General features: G+C 41.0%; 1 protein-coding gene across 3 annotated transcripts; it reads right to left on the minus strand.

Annotated features, from left to right (window-relative positions):
• Positions 1–1,249: 1,249 nt before the first annotated feature.
• LOC147051035 (alsin-like) lies at positions 1,250–14,944 on the minus strand. Of its 3 annotated transcripts, none has more exons than XM_085919663.1 (41): positions 14,738–14,944; positions 14,213–14,351; positions 13,465–13,625; positions 13,133–13,357; positions 12,825–13,015; positions 12,611–12,643; positions 12,348–12,521; positions 12,179–12,267; positions 11,865–12,100; positions 11,694–11,766; positions 10,904–11,052; positions 10,056–10,140; positions 9,859–9,955; positions 9,690–9,767; positions 9,167–9,394; positions 8,688–8,859; positions 8,392–8,587; positions 8,244–8,309; positions 7,643–7,802; positions 7,391–7,522; positions 6,899–7,027; positions 6,728–6,751; positions 6,051–6,121; positions 5,852–5,918; positions 5,475–5,653; positions 5,271–5,336; positions 5,103–5,201; positions 4,854–5,018; positions 4,603–4,714; positions 4,456–4,533; positions 4,198–4,334; positions 3,773–3,928; positions 3,576–3,690; positions 3,343–3,500; positions 2,732–2,830; positions 2,382–2,564; positions 2,104–2,149; positions 1,903–1,964; positions 1,677–1,826; positions 1,501–1,597; positions 1,250–1,396 (listed from the first exon to the last, which is right to left on the minus strand). In XM_085919663.1, exons 2-41 carry the CDS (start codon positions 14,245–14,247, stop codon positions 1,358–1,360), a joined length of 4,812 nt encoding a protein of 1,603 aa, XP_085775789.1. In that variant the 5' UTR covers positions 14,248–14,351; positions 14,738–14,944; the 3' UTR covers positions 1,250–1,357. The 3 variants fall into 3 exon arrangements, with proteins under 3 accessions (XP_085775789.1, XP_085775788.1, XP_085775787.1); XM_085919662.1 differs by having other exon boundaries at positions 10,056–10,143; XM_085919661.1 differs by having other exon boundaries at positions 10,056–10,194.
• Positions 14,945–16,094: the final 1,150 nt, after the last annotated feature.

Below are 16,094 nucleotides of genomic sequence, written 5' to 3' on the forward strand. Positions count from 1 at the left end.
CACAAATAATGTGCATAGTCAAATCTGCTTTTACAAAAATAATAATCATAATAATAATAATCATGTCATGCACACAATAAATCCTATTCATTGTTCAAGTATCTTTTTAGATAAATACAAAGGATACTATATTTCTCTAGCGACGATTGTTCTCTTCTTGTTTAATACATTTTTGATGAAAATATGTTAAAAATAATCAAATGGATGAATTCAATCCGACACATTTAAAATGCGTGAAGAACGTTTTTTTTTTCAATTTTGGGTGTGAGCGTGATAGGTGTGCTGCGTGTGCATTCAAGTACATTGACATCATAACTCCTGATGGTCCCTGGACTGTACTGTGTGTGTTCCACAAATGTGCACAAATATAGATAAGATCTAACCACATCAAAAATACATTCGATACAGGTGATTATTTCAATGTACAGTATTCAAATCATCAGAAATGTTATACATACTTGGTAAATACTTGCTGCACCCAAAAGGCCGCTTCATTAAAGACAAATACTTGTAATTGCGCGTTGACATAGTGAGAAAGAAAAAGTGCTAGTGCTAGACTATTCAATTGCATAAGCAGTAGTTCATGAAAAGATAGCGACAAAGGCTACACAAAAAAAAAGCAACTAAATTGCATGAAATGTGATCGATCATCGTTAAGTAAAACCTGAGAGACGATAATACAGTATGAGCGCTTTCCCCTTTTCAAACACTTAGCTATGTGATTATTCCTCCCCCAAAAGCATTTGTTTTATTTTATTTTTAATAAATCTATACAATAAAAGTTTCATTTTGTGAATTGAACTACTGAAATAAATGAATTTTTCTACGGTATTATAATTTATTGAGATGCACCTGAAAATCTCTTATGGTCAGTTTTGTATTTCTTCACTAATTGATCCTACTGGTATTTTAGCTTCAATAAACCAAGACAGTGTTTTTTAATTGTTATTGATTTCTTAAAAGTAGTGATTTTGGATCTGCGAGAATTCCTCCTAACATCTTCAAGACATTTATGGGTGGAGTTGAAGTTTCCATCCACTTTGCAACCAGTGAAATGCTTAAAAAAAAACGCAATTGATTGCTCCAACAAATACAAAAGGCAAATAGTCAGTAGTCATATTTTTTTTTTTTTTTTTTGTCTTTCTCTCATTCACTTGTACTTGAAATCCCTGAGCCAGTTGTGTGCTTGCGTTCAAACGAGCTACAATGAGTTCATCATTTTAAAAAAATGAATTTACCTTAGATTTAAGTCCCGTAAGAAATGTGGCAACATACTCGTTTCGTTGTTAGTAGCATTAGAAGTATCGACGGGCGGGTAGCTTGAACTTGGGCTTCATCAAGTCCCTCCTGCTCACTGCTATATCGTTGATTCCAGCTGGATCTGCATGTAGCAGGCCTTCCGTACATACAGATGTCACATTTAGTTTGAAAATGGTCTTTTTAAATATTTGAACGCTCAACACTGAATCTGGAGCAAGTAAGCAAGTGGAGGTTGCTCACCTTCAAGGTGGTGAACATCAGTCCTAGCTCTCCATGCTGAAGGTTAGGATCCATCAAGTCTTCTATCAGACTCACTTCAGCTCCCAGGTTTCTGATTCTAAAATAAAAGTGACGTACGCTCATTTCATTTGAAAGCTGAAATGATCACACGCTGAGCTTAGTGTTTGTGCACGCACCTGGCCCGAAGCACAATGTAGAGGAAGAGTGGGAGCAGGTCATCCATGCACCACAGGAAGTCGCTATCCTGCGTGGGTTTGATTTCCTGGGTCAACTCCTCAAACGTATTCTGGATGACTTGGAGTTTATCCGACGGAGTGAAAGTGGTGCTGCCAACGAGTCGGGGACATCAAGTGCCAGTTGGCATCAATTCATGAGAACATTTAAGGCGCAAATAAAAGATACCTGATTTGTTGGAGTGTTTCCACAGCGCTGCCAAAACTGACGTCTTTACTGCTGGATACGATCTGAAAGAGAGAGCCCGATAGAAACATAAAATGAGGAAACCTGTTTATCATTTGTATCCGACTGGTTAAATGTATAAAATAGGAAATGAACCAAATAGTGATTCTTCTTGATCGGACTATTTTTCAAATTGTGTCTGACCTCTTTTTTCTCCCCAAGAACAGACATCCACTTTGGCCAGAATTTTCTGTAAGGTGGCAAAAGACAATCATTTACTATATACGTGATCTGCTAAGGAGAACTGTAACAATCATTAATTTAGTGTATTATGACACGTTTACATTGACTTTCAATACTAATAGCCATTCACAGTTTTGATAAATGACACGTTAATATGTGACATGACATTCTATGTATCGTTTTCATCAACAGAGTTCAGAGGTCATCCCCAATAACGACGAGTGACGTCAAACACTCACTGCTGAACGCCGAGGAAGCTGAGCAGGGATTGATCGGGCTGCTTGTTGAGCCGGATGATGCGCTCCCAGTATTGCGCGTCCTGCTGTTCGTCGTGAAGGCAGTACAGCATGAAGAGAGGCTGATAGAGTTGTGGGAGCAGAAGTGGGAGGAGCAGAGTGGAGCAACTGACTACAGAGACAAAGCTGAGGGAGGAGAATCGGGGAGTCAACAGAAACACCTGTTGACAATTTTCGGAGCATGCGCCGGAACATAAAGCTACTCTCGTTTAGATGCAAAATTAGAAATGAAGTCACTTGTACGGCACATTAGCCAGTAAATGAAAAACGTTTTTTTTTTTGCAAACACCTACCTTGGCTCCTCTGAATATGAGTTGTATCTTATTCTACAGGGAGAAATGGGAGTATCCGGTAGGACGCTGCCGTCATCTGGTAAGCCAGGAAACAGGAACCTGAAATGCAAAAGTAGTGTGCCGATTACAAATACTGTACTAATATCATACAGTCAATAGCTCGAAGGAAACAAAGGAAATTAACAACCTTCGACTCAAGGTAGAGTAGCTCCGCCGTCATGACTAACACTTAAATAAAATCAAAAAGTATGGCCACATGTGAATTAAAAACCAGCCACAAGTATTAGTCCCAAAATTAATCCGAGCTGCTGTAACATTACAAACAGTTGGAAGATTAAACCGCCCCGGAAAATAAACGGAATATCTAAATACATGTAGATTAAACCCAAATGTACACATAAATGTAACATAACCCGTTCATCAATAAATGTTTGAAAACAAATAATTGTGTCAGTGTATTGTACTTCACCGTTGGATACAACAACTGAGGTCAAATATATTGTCCTGGATGAAAAGTAATTGAAGACACTTCAACGTTAAATGTGTACCACCAGAGGGCGTCCGCGTATCACAATTGGTGACCCATTAGTGTAGAATAAACCTAAAAATACCTGACAATGGAGTAGAAGTGTTTGACGTAGGCCTGCACCTCGTTGACAGCCTCCCTGAGTAGCCGGTGGTTTGACTCCACACCCAGGTAGGTCATCCTGTAGACAGTCACTAGCGTCTCCACCAGCCAGCCCAGAGGGTGGAACGGGGTTTCGCATGCCTAGAATGCACGTAAAAAGCTCGAAAAATAATCGGAAGCACGCCGACAGGCACGGCGTTCGCGCAATTGAAACACCTTGGTGAGGTATTTTCGCATGTTGTCATAACTCGTAGTGGTGACCGCATCGGCGTGGTGAGGGATACACTCCAAACACTCCAAGACTTTGCTCTGAGACCTGCTGAGGTCCGGGCTACACACAGACAACAAAAAAATATGATGAAAAATTCAAGCAAGATCAAATATGAAGCTACGTGTTTGTATTGTGAATCAACCTGTGTTGACGTGCACTTGAAATGGAAACGGCAATGTTCTCCCAGGCTGTTGTCCTCTCTCCATTGCTGGCAGTGTCACAGCCCAGTCGCCTCCAGCATTCGTCAAAAACACACAGCCACCTCTCATCTGCAGCCACCACAAACTGGCCCAACCTGCTACACATGGGCACAAAACACAAACTAAAGATGAAAAAAAATAATGATAATATTTCTGTACATCCTTTTTAATTGTCATAAATGTATGTTGGTTTTTTTTTTTTTTTTTTTAGAACATTACAGAATGCTATTTTTAAAATGTGTGTTTTTGAGAGAATGGGACCAATTCATGGCACTTCTATTCATTTCAATAAGGAAATATGACTTGAGATGAGACCAGCTGATACTGAATTACTCTGAATATATTAAAACCCCACCAAAGCACTCACATCAACTTCTTTCTGTGCTTGTCTTCAATGTCATCAGGGGCTAATTTGGTGTAAACTCCGTCCACTTTCAAGCCTGCGCTCCACTCCCCACTAAAATGGCCTTCTAGCGTGTCGCCATTTGCAAGAAACAAAACACCCTGAGAGAAAGAATGAATATGATTTAATTCTAGTCACACCTCTGGAATAATTGACAAGCGTCTGTCAAAAATCCCACCAAAGTACTGCAAGCATTTGACAAAGGAAAGCGATATCTTCTACCTTCCCGTTGGCCGTCCAATCTTCGGAAAACTCCCCGTGAAAAGCCGTGTCGTCGTCTGATGCCAGCAAACCGGGACCCTAGGAGAACACTTGCATCATCAAAACGATACATTGAGGAGACCAAAGCGAGTTAAACGGAACACTTACACTCATCTTGTTCTCTCTGAAGTTGCCTTCGTAGTACACGCCGTACTGCGTCACCACCACGGCGATCCCGTGCCTCTCATCGTCCAGCCACATTCCCATGTACTTCTCGCCCCTGGAAGAATTGAAGTCCGGCAAATGAGGTCGTCAGCATCAACAAATGCAATTTATAGGTAGATGAAAGCGTATTTAAATCCATCAATCCGAGAGTACTTTTGCTGCGTCCGACAACGGGAATAAAAAAAAAAGCTGACCTGGTGATGTCATCGTAGACGCCGTATCCAGTCCTCTTGTCACAGACCCACTGGCCAATGAAGACGCCTGAAGAAGTCTTGTCCATCTTGCCTGAGCGCAGCATGCCGTAGCCGTGACGCTGGCCGTCATTGAAGCAGCCCTCGTATACCTCGCCGGTAGCGTACCTTAAAAAAAGTCCCGAATAAAATCCGAACAGTGAATCGGTGATAAAAAGAATGGTCACGGAAAAATCAAAGAGGTAAACTGACCTGTAAACGCCAAAGCCGTGTATCTTGCCGTCTCGCCAGTGTCCCTGATAGCAGCCGGCTTTATTTAGCAGTTTATCCGGAATCATACACTCCCCAAAGCTGGACGGACAAATGACGAGTTATTGGTGAACCGTTTCACATTAGTTGAACATTATCAATGGTACCGACCCATCCTCCAGTCCGTTCGTAAAGTTCCCAGTGTAGGTGCGTCCATCCGGCCATCTCATTGTTCCTCTAAATGCGCAATATAGTTCGAATTGTCAAAAAAAAAAAAAAATGTCCCACAATGTATTCAAAATCCATTTTGCCTTCACAACCATTTGCACCTCTGCGTCTCAAAAATACAAACTATAACAGACTGGATTCTCTGACCTGCCATGAACTCGTCCAGCCAACCAGCTGCCGGAATACTGAGCGTCCTTGAACCGTCCCTCTCCCGTGAATGTATAGGAGGCCGTGCGGGACATTGCTGTTATTCCTGGCGATGAACCCTGACCTCCACCACTCAGCACCCGGTCCACCTCTTGATTGAGAAAATGCAGCCACTTGTTCTACATGGTGAGTGTAAAAACAGCCCCCCCCCCAAAAAAAAAGGAGAAGAAAAAAAAAATGTTGAGTGAGATATCATCATGAAACAATGGTGGTTTATTTTTTAACTTGCTTGCGAGTGTTTGAGGCTTTCTAGGATGAACTGAATATGGGATTCAATATTTCTTCCATTATGTGAGACCTAAAAAAAAAATGCATACCTTCTCTTGTGCTGTTGAGGCCACCAAGATGAAGGTCTCTTCTGGACATGACATTTTGATGGCATAGCTAGAGACATGAAATAAAACATGGTAGAAATGTTGTACTCTGCTGTTGTGTTTTGTTTCGCTAAATAATGGCTCCAATAGACTGTTTATGTTTTTTTTCATTTCATTTCATAGTAGGGTAACCCAAACTTACCATCCGCTGTTGTTTTCAGGAAGTGGTTTTACCCACAAAAGGTTCACAGGGTAGACACGATAAGTGGAGAACTGGAACGAGACATATTTCTCATAAAGAGTTTGCTCATTTACTTGTTTTATTTCAACTCTATTTTATAATTGACAATGTGAAGTTTTGGAACGGTAAGAAAAAAAAAGATGGGGATTGTACACAAAAAATGATGGTCATATTTAAAAAAAACAACAAAAAAAAAACAAAGACGGAGGAATCCACAAGACCAGGGAAAGTCTACAGCGGGAAATATTAAAAGTAAACTGAACTTGTGAAGTTTGCCAGCCAGGCTGCAGCGGTGAGTTTAAGAGCTTAACGGGCTTTGTGCTAAAGGATCGACAAACGTCGTATATAAACACTCCAGGCTTGTCACCTGGTCACCATGCACAAAATAAATCTCAATTCAGGACGTATGAAATGTTAAATGTGAAATCAGATTTACCCACAGACATAAACTATCAGTTTGGTTACCAACCAAATCCCCAAATCTCATAAATAGTTCATTGAACATTACATACAGTCCTGTTTTAAGATGGAATGACCCACATCCAGTGAGTGTGTGAAAAGTGTGAGTACTGCGCACAAACCAGCCCACCCATGCCGCCGTAGCACAGAGCTTGATAAACTTCTATCGCAATACTTACGAGAATCTTAGGGGGAGCGGCGCGCTGAGTGGATGAAAAAAATAAAAATAGAATGGATGGATGGAGCATTCAAAACATATGTTATGATGGCCTACGCTTGAAGTTAGAACAGGTTGGGTAAGTATCGTTTTTTTTATTTTAGGACTTACATGTCCATGTTTGCATGCGTACCTGTATGTGAACCAGCGCATCGTTGAAGAGTATGAACCAGTGGTTGGAGAAGCGGCCGGCGCCTTGCAGGGTCAGCGTTCGGTTGCTGCTTTCACATAACACGCGACGCTGCGGCAGACGCAGACCCTCCTGAAAGACACCGCACGTCATTTTGTGAGTGTGAACCAACGTCAATAATCATTTGAATTTCACTTCAGGCATGTGGCACGGGTGTACTAGAAGTGGTTGACGCATGTTGACAGTCACACCCTTTTAAGATTTAAGAGATTAAATGCGGCTTTACATTATATGACACCTTTAACTTAACATGCCAAATTAATAAAGCTTTCTCTTACAGTGTCAATCAAAATTTCTCACCATTATCTCTGAAGTTAGAATAGTAACTAATCATCTAAATGAGATCACTAAGTACTGTATATGAAATTATTAAGAGTGCCAAGTATTTCAATTTGTTTTTTTGACAAATTGTAGCAAGTGGCAGGTTGCACTCACAGTGTTTTTCCCGGAGTGAGTCTTCCAGAAGAGGAAGGTGACTTCAGCCTCCTTCTTCTTTCTCAGTAGAGTCGCAAAGAGGTGTTCGTACTGCATACCGCTCTGATGGAGGGACTGATACTCTGTTGTAAACTGTTGGGACGATAAAGAAGCATCACAATGATCGGATTGTCCTCATATTTATCAGTAACACACTTGACGTTTGTCTACGTTGTGTGTGTGACAGCAAAATGGAGGGGCTTGAAGCCTCACCTCGTCATAGCAGGATTCCAATGTGAGCAGGACTCGAGTGTATCGCTGGAGCTGCTGCATAGGCCGATACAACAAGGAACCCAAATCGTCATCGCTGCTTACCAATTGGTCAAGTTTGGAAGGTTGAGCAAGTCTGGCCTGCTTAGAACCTAAACACTCGCTGGACAACATACACACAGAGACATGGAGAATCTTTTTAGTGTGTCTTATGACAAGTTTGTATTGTGGGAAAATATAAATATTGTAATCAAGAGGTGTCAAAACTCGAGACCTAGAGGCAGATCCCGCCCAGTACATCACAGGCTCCCTAAAGCAAGTGTGGTGGTTACTTGCTGTGACTTGCAAAATAGGTTTGTTTGTTTCCTTTTGGCAGGAAAACTCGCTATTTTTTTTCCCCACTTTTAACTGACAAGACCATCATATTTTTTTAACACTTAACATAAATGATAGAATAGCATAGATGTATAGAATACTTACATATTTGCTAGCTGCTATTGATACTATTTGATTTAATAAAAAATATTAAATAAAACACTTTGTATGTAGAAATGTGATGAAAATGAGTTTGACACCCCTACTGTAATCAAATCAAGGAAATTACAGGGATAGTTTATGGAGCAAGTGAAATCCACCCATGACCTGGAAGTCCCCCACAGCGCTGCAATACCTACACGGAAATGGAAAATATAATTACAGTCTACAGTCGATTAAACTCCACAATGTAATTAGCACCTGAATTTCAATCTTACTCGGTATAGACGTCCAGAAAATGCTGAACGTGTGTGAGCAGGTGAAGGGAAGTGACATCTCGGCGGAGCACGTTGTACAGGTAATGGGTGAGTGACGTCGAGTGCTGACCGATGAGGATGCTCAGGCGGATTAAAGTTCGATAAAGGGAGTTGAAGAGTTGAGTGCAGGGCTCGCCGAGGGATGGACGCGCGTTCTCTGCGGGGAAACGTGGGCGCATTTTTATATAGCAGCATCATCATCATCATTACAAGATTGAATTGAAGGTCAACTTTTTCTATGTTTAAATGTGAGTTACCTTTGTTAAAAATGGGCATCAGAAGCAGTTTCCTGACGCTGCTCAACCAGCAGTAAAACTTCCTCTCGACAGAAGCCAATTCAAACAGGGCCAAGGTAAGACCCGAGATGTTGTGGTTGGCTAGCAGCGCACACTTGTGACCACCACTGCACACGCTACTGATGTAACCAATCTACGCACACAGACATGTTCACCTCATTAGTGACAAAATAGAGAGGAAAAAAAAAATCACGCATGGGTTGAGTTTGCTGACTTCTCTGCTCATTTGTACTTTGAGTAAGAAAAACAACCTGGCTGTTAAATGGCAATACGGACAAAATAGTTGGTCCACTTGTATTTAAGTCCACTGTGCTTTCAAAAAGCCTAATTCATAATTCATCTTCTCCCACAGGTGAACAACCAAAAACTGCTCGGAAAGTCCACATTCCTGCCAACAACCACACATGGAAGGTCAACACATATAACTGGGGGCCACACACCTCCATGCAAAAAGGCATCAAGGTGGGTCTGACTGAGTAACTTTCAGCCCTGTTTGGTGACCGCTGGCACGACCTGGACCTTCGGCAGGATGCCTCACTCTGCTTCGACCTCGGCTCTTGCTGCTGGCCGCAGTACAACAGCACGGGTTGGACGCCGTCTGCGTCAGCCAAGAGGAGGGAGTGGCTCTGGCCCGCCGACACGTCCCAAGCCCGGAGACCATCGGACAGCTACAGAGGCCACCCAGGGACAAAAAGTGCCGATTTATTATTTCTCTCTCGTCAGGCCACATTATAGAATTTTTTGCTGATGCCATAGAAAAAAAATTCTATGACCATGTCCTTTAATTAATTTATTTGAACTGCAAAAATATGCATAATTTATTAGTAATTATCATTATTAATTGATTTGATAAACAAGGTAGAAAAACAGGACAATAATGAATCCTTAAAAATAATTTAATAATAATAGAACAGCATCTAAACATTATTTAAAACATGACTTAATTAAAAATATTGTTTCTACCTTTGTCTGCTGTGGAACCGTAACAGGACTGTTGACATGACCGAGTTGTCCGCACATGTTGCTGCCCCACGAGTAGACCTGCAGTACAAAAAAAAAAAAAAAAAAGGAAATCTAAGGTTAGATGGGGTCACGAGTAAGCATTAGTTAAGCCTCCGAGTGTGACAGTTACCTGGCACTGAGCGGTGAGAGCCAGCGAATGGTGCGATCCTGCGGCCACTTTGATCACTTCCTCACCTGTCAAACACTTAATACAAAGAGGCTGGAGTCTAGGAACACACACACATAGATGATTACGTCTCAGAGAGAGTTGCTCATTTTGAAAAGGAAATGTGTTCAACACAGCATTGAATTGAATCTGGCTCAGACCTGGCTAGTTGATCTCCATGGCCCAGTTGCCCCTCGGACCCTCTGCCCCAGCTCCACACCTCCGTTTCCAAAGACGGAAAGCTATCTTCTGAAAAAGAGGATGGCTTTCTTCCACAATGTTGTATTTGCCTTTGGGTTGCTATAGGGGGGGGGGGGGGGGGGGGGATGTGGGCCAATGGAAAATAGAAGCTATTATGGCTGAAATGATTGGTTTAATCATTTTAATAAAGGTTGTGGAAAAAAAGGAAATCAAAGCTAAATCTTCTAAACTTCGCAGTCATCTTTTTGGACTAATGTTAGTAATATCAAAATTTTTAAATCAAATTTTTGGACAACAATGACAACTGCACCTTTAATGATGCTAAATATATTTTTTTATCTGATGACTGGGGATAATCACAGAATAACTGATTCTAAAACTATTTGATTGCTTATAGCTGCAGCACCTAAGAGCTAGAAAGGGAGTCAAAATTCTACCAAAACACATCTTCCCATGCCAGCTAAATGACACAATCCATGCAGGTTTTTTTTCCCAAGGTCCATTTCAGGTCAGCAGCTACACGTTGGACTCACTCCAGATGTTTGAACTGCTCACCTTGGTGTCTAAACTAAGTCACATGACCATGCAGAGGCTACTGAGCGGTCAATTTGCGGGCAATAGGCATGAAGAGACAATATTCTAAAACAGCTGATACTTCACGTTGTAGCAAAACTACAAGGGGCCACGGCAAAAGAAGATAAATGGAAACAAAGACCAAAAGACTAAATTTATATTCTGTCCACATAAAACTCAACAATTTCTACATCTTGAACATAAATAAACAACTTTGTCTCTCACTGTAACCTACCATGGGTGGGTGTTCCAGGTAGGGAGAATCTCCTGTTAGCCGTTTTGCCCTTCTGGTTAATGTCGGTAAGACTAGAGCTTTTGTGCTCCAACATAACTTTTTTCTTCCACAGGGGACCTTCCAGAGAGGAGGACCGCACTACCTCATTACTGTAATGGGTGAGAAGATGAAGATTGAGGTGCCCAAATTATTTGACATCATTTGAAATATGAATGAATACATGTCATGAGCAAACTACACAGAGTTCATGTTAAAAAATAACATTCTGTTGTACACTGTATTAAAAACACACACAATGTAACGATTACAATAAGTTAAGTTGGAACAACAACATTAATTGTTGACATTTATGGTAACAATGAGAGTTAGCACAAAAATGTAAGCAAATTGTGTGCTCAAAAACAATTTGCTGATTTGTTTTAACTTGGATCTTTAAGCTGGGAGACTGAAGTTCAACCAATTTCAGTTGGGGAAAAATGTTAATGTCTGCGGTCAGAAGTCCAGCTCCTGCCAAAAACGTTGGAGCATGTTATCTTACCCCCCCACCCACACACAAAGGACTCTGTGGACTCTGCACGGAGCCCATTTTTGGGAAGGAAAAAAAAAACTATGTATAGTGGCGCATTTTGACAAAGTCATGTTACAAAAATGTCATTAGGACTCCTTTGTAGTGTTTTCGGTTGTTTTTTTTAAAGCTTTTAAAGATAATAGTCACACATCTCTTCAAATTTTGAGATTATTTGTAAGAATTTTATGGGACAATGTTTTTTTTTTTTTTCCCAAGACTTACCTAAATATCAAGTCATTTTCGCAACTTGTGTGTAGCAGATCATTAGAGGGAGTTGAAGAAGCATAGCTATCATCTGGACAAAAAAAAAAAGACAACAAGGAGGGAAGGTGAGATAGAACAAACAAGAAAAAGATCACTCGTACGATATTCTATAGCATCTTATCCACCCACCTGAGGTGTGACTGCTTAGTGAGTCTGCATCTCCAAGCCTTCTGCTCTGTTGCCTCTCTAATGAGTGACCAGAGAGTTTCTGGAGGAGGTTGTGAAGCACTAGCTCATTAGGCAAAGCAGCTTTCTTTTTATCTGTCAAGGCTGGCAGCGGGTACGATGTAGTGCAGCTGTCCGTCTGGGTTAGAGGGTCAGCGTGTTCATCAGGCTCAGTCTCAGTACCGGCCAGAGGAACATTCCTAAGAGACAGAATAATATGAAAAATGAAAAAGGAACCATAGAAAGAAAGAGAAATGCAACATTTTGTAATACTTTACTCTTTGGAGTATGGAGACAGATCAGCTTGAGATTCACGGCCGATGCCAGCTGGATGGAGCCTTTGTCTGGAGTGCCTTCTGACTGAAGTCTAAAAATTGGAAAGCACAAAAGACTCAATGCGCCTTCCAAGCATCTGATTTTTGGAGAACCTGCTTGAGGAGTTTCAACCTCTACTCTCATGTTTTCCGTTAGCTCCACCCCAAGCGGACAGTAGTGCGCATCTTCGGCAGCAAAAAGCTCATCCCTCTTTGATGGCCGTCTCTCTGGTGGTTTCGGAGTGTTGGGGTTTTGTAGATGTAAACAACGGACCAGAGCCAAGCTGTGGTAGGCCCCACAAGCCACCTGTTTAAGATGACAAGTATAAAACTGGAAATGGAAAACATTTATTTTTAACGTTGGGATGACGTTATGGGGGAAAAAAGAGACGATACCTGAATCACATGTCTGCCTGCCAAGTGTTCCACCTAGACCAAAAACAAAATAAAATCAGCAATGAGGTCATCATTTATCATATACAATAACAAGAAGGTTTGTCTTAAAAAATCAAAGTATTGCTGTCCCAGTACTTTTGGAAGGCACATCCGCTGTAATCATTAGCAGCTAAAATTCTAATTTGGTTCACAATTTAGTGTTGCATCATGTGACCTTTTGGGGTTTCCACACGGGGAAGTTGCTTGTGACAAGACCCAGCTGACACCCGCTGCCCCAGGCCCACAGCTCATTCTGGGCCGACAATGCCAGACTGTGCTCCCGTCCGCAAGCGAGATCCACAATTCGAACCATCACAGGAGGAACCACTTCGCAGTCCACCACAGCCAGCGGGTATGGTTCTGCAACTAACAAGCAACAGCAAGTCAAACCCAAAGCCTCAAAAATGCTATTTGAGATAATTTGAGCATGGATGATTTATGTTTTAGAGGAAACGACTCTAAGAAAATGAGATCATGACTAACCAGTCACGTTTGAGTCCAAATCCCCTTCAGTTGGTCCACACTGTCCTGCAGTGTTCTCCCCCCACATGTACACGCCACCCTGTTCGCTCAAGGCTCCGCAATGGAAACCACCACAAGCCACATGGACCACGGTCGTGCCTCGGAGGGAAACCTCCAACAATGGAGATGACGGGGGAACACTGAGCCCCCTCCACAGCAGCTCTCCAAAAGAATACACAAGACCACCTGGAGGAGTAAAAACCACAAGTTGACTTCACCCCAAAAGTATTTTTTTAACATGATTCCATTTCATACAGAATACATTAAGAGTTTACTGGAATGGAATGTCTTACCTTGTGCCAGCAGGAGTCCGTGATGTTCTCCCAGGGCCACCTGCAGAACACACTCCGATAAAAGCACTCTTTCTGGGCTAAGTGGCTCACTGGGTCCTCCCGACTGCCAAATGTGAAGCAGTCCGTGTTTTGGAGGTGCACCGGCCTGCTCTCCTGCATGGCTACAAATATAATTAGAATGAATATGATGCGCATGAACAACCGCTGTAGCCTTGACACCAAAAGCAAGCTGTTGTGATTCTAATTGAATTAGGCCAAAACTGCTTTGTAAATGAATGAGCATCAACAACCAGATGTCATAATGAACAACAGAAACAACCTCTCAGTTCAAATCATTAACTCTGGATAACTGTTTGTCTTTTTCTTTGGCTTTTATGTAACACCCAAAAGTCAAGTCAAGATGTTTTTAAGAGAAGACCAAACATTATGGATGAAAATCACTTAAGGGCTGTTTAAACAAAAAAAACTGATCAAAGGTGTGTTATTTTGACCGTATGTTTACAAAACTGCGTTTAGCAAGAAAAATGCAAACGTCTGAAAATACCAGCATTATCTTTCCTGTGTAAACACAAAAAGAATTTGCACATTCATTCAAAAATCTTTGCACAGGACGGGAGCCTGATAAAAAAAAAAAAAAAAAAATCTCCAGCTGTGAGTACATCGACTGCATTACTACCATGTCAAATTCTCAACCTATATACAATATAAATTGAGTAAACTACATAACATATTGTGTAGATACAGGTACCTTTGCTCTTTGCTCTCCATCACTTCAGCAATCATCCATTCCACAAACCAGTGAAGATATATTTAGCGCAATGTATTTTGTTTTCAGTGGGAATCTTCTGTTATGTCTTGACAGCATCATGTCATGCCAGTGGGTGGCTCTATGAATTATACAGCACATATTTAAATAAAATAATCATTCCATACAGAAGAGCATTTCAATGACCAGATTGCACCAAACTGTCAAATAGTTTGCATGGTTTAATTTAAAATACCTACTACCATTACTGACATGTTAGGACTATTACTTCAAGTTGCTGCATGTTGGTGCAAATACTGTGCATTGCTTACTTTGACACGCAGGACTATAATAATTAATTCACTCATAAACTGATAAATATATTTAAATATTTAAATATAAACTGACATTTAATAAACAAGGCTAAGTGTTACAGACCAAACCTAAAGTTTTGTTTTCTTTATCGACATTTTGCGAGCAGACTGCTAGAAATTTTGAAGCTAAGCTAACTCTTTGGTACAAACTTACCGACTATCAACATGAACTCGGAATAAAGTAGCTGCGGTTTGGAGTAAGAAGAAAAAAAAACGTAGCTGCACGCGTGGAATGGTAGATGTGGTTGTAAAAGACGACGTGTAGAGGTAATTGGTCAAATATCAATCAGTGCAGCGCAGTCGAAGGTAGAAGTTATGACAGCTGAGTTAGGCAATGTTGTTGTCGGCAGCAACAGGCTCACCATGGCAACTCGCTCGGGACAAACTTTACGGATTCGCGAATTTTTTAATTTGCAGGTCGACTCAGTGGTGGACACCTTTTGTACTCTAGGATATATTTTTATCCTTTTTGTGGTCAGAAAAATCTTTAAGGACATCCTTTTAGAGTGTGAAAACTTAGTATTATGTGATTTCTTTTCATGTAGTTTCAATTTTAATTATAGGTTACATTATTTTTGTACAGGTCATCCAATGAAGTTGGTTGACTCAAAAGACAAGATTCAGAGGTTGAAATTGTGCATATGAAGGTACAGTGCATGGGAAATGCAGTTGCAATGATGAGCTTTTTGGCACCACGAGGAAGTGGAAGCTCGCTCAGAGCCGACAGTCTGGGAGAGCAGGCTTTCATCCACTCCCTCATCTTAGGTGTTGCACTTTCCTGTCACTTGTTCAGTCATCCTTTGTTCCCCTTTTTTCTTTTTTCTTTTTTTATACAACACTGGCCCTATGTAGTCTTGATGATACTTTGCTGTTTGCGGTCTCCTTCTTCAGTCTGACATATCAAACATAATTTTTCTGACCTTTTAGTGCATTCGGGAAATAACAAAGCAGGTGCACTGGCAGGTAGTTCAATGTTTTTTGTTAATCATCCCTTCATATTGTTCCAGATTTACGGTACATTAAAGAGGGCAAATGGTTCCGACCTTTCCACAACAGGGGAAAAATATGTGATCTAGAAAGATCAAATAAGAATAATGTTTTTAAATACATGTAAAGAAATGTAATCATTTAAACACAAACTTTTTAATTACATTGTGACATAAACCTATTTGAACACAAAAATGTAAAAATAATTAGGAAAAATACTGTACTTAATCTAATGCCTGCAAGAATGTAGTAGATGTGCCTTTAAGAGGCGGGGCCTGGTGGGGTGCCCTAAGGCCTTGATGAGTCTACTGTGATTGTCTGGGTATGAATCATCAGCGCAGTTGGGGATGGGGGAGACACGTAACCCCACAGTCTACAATTCTTCCCCCGCACTTAAAGTAACAAAAAAAATCTGATAAAACAGAGAACAAATGTTCCTCTTCCATCTGCACAAACATGAAGCATACATAGCAAATATGCTGAAACTATTTATGTTCTACAAAAAATGAGGAAGTTGTGTGTGG

Source organism: Syngnathus leptorhynchus, chromosome 9, assembly GCF_054491065.1.
Source record: "Syngnathus leptorhynchus isolate UIUO chromosome 9, UIUO_Slep, whole genome shotgun sequence".
Classification (NCBI taxonomy): Eukaryota; Metazoa; Chordata; class Actinopteri; order Syngnathiformes; family Syngnathidae; genus Syngnathus; species Syngnathus leptorhynchus.

Excerpts from the sequence above, each read along its gene's own strand:
- LOC147051035 (XM_085919661.1), bottom strand. The coding sequence starts at position 14,247 with ATGATTGCTGAAGTGATGGAGAGCAAAGAGCAAAG. Across the intron at positions 6,752-6,898 it reads ATGCGCTGGTTCACATACAG|CGCGCCGCTCCCCCTAAGAT; the intron begins GTACGCATGCAA and ends TCATCCACTCAG. Across the intron at positions 1,827-1,902 it reads GAAACACTCCAACAAATCAG|CACCACTTTCACTCCGTCGG; the intron begins GTATCTTTTATT and ends ACTCGTTGGCAG.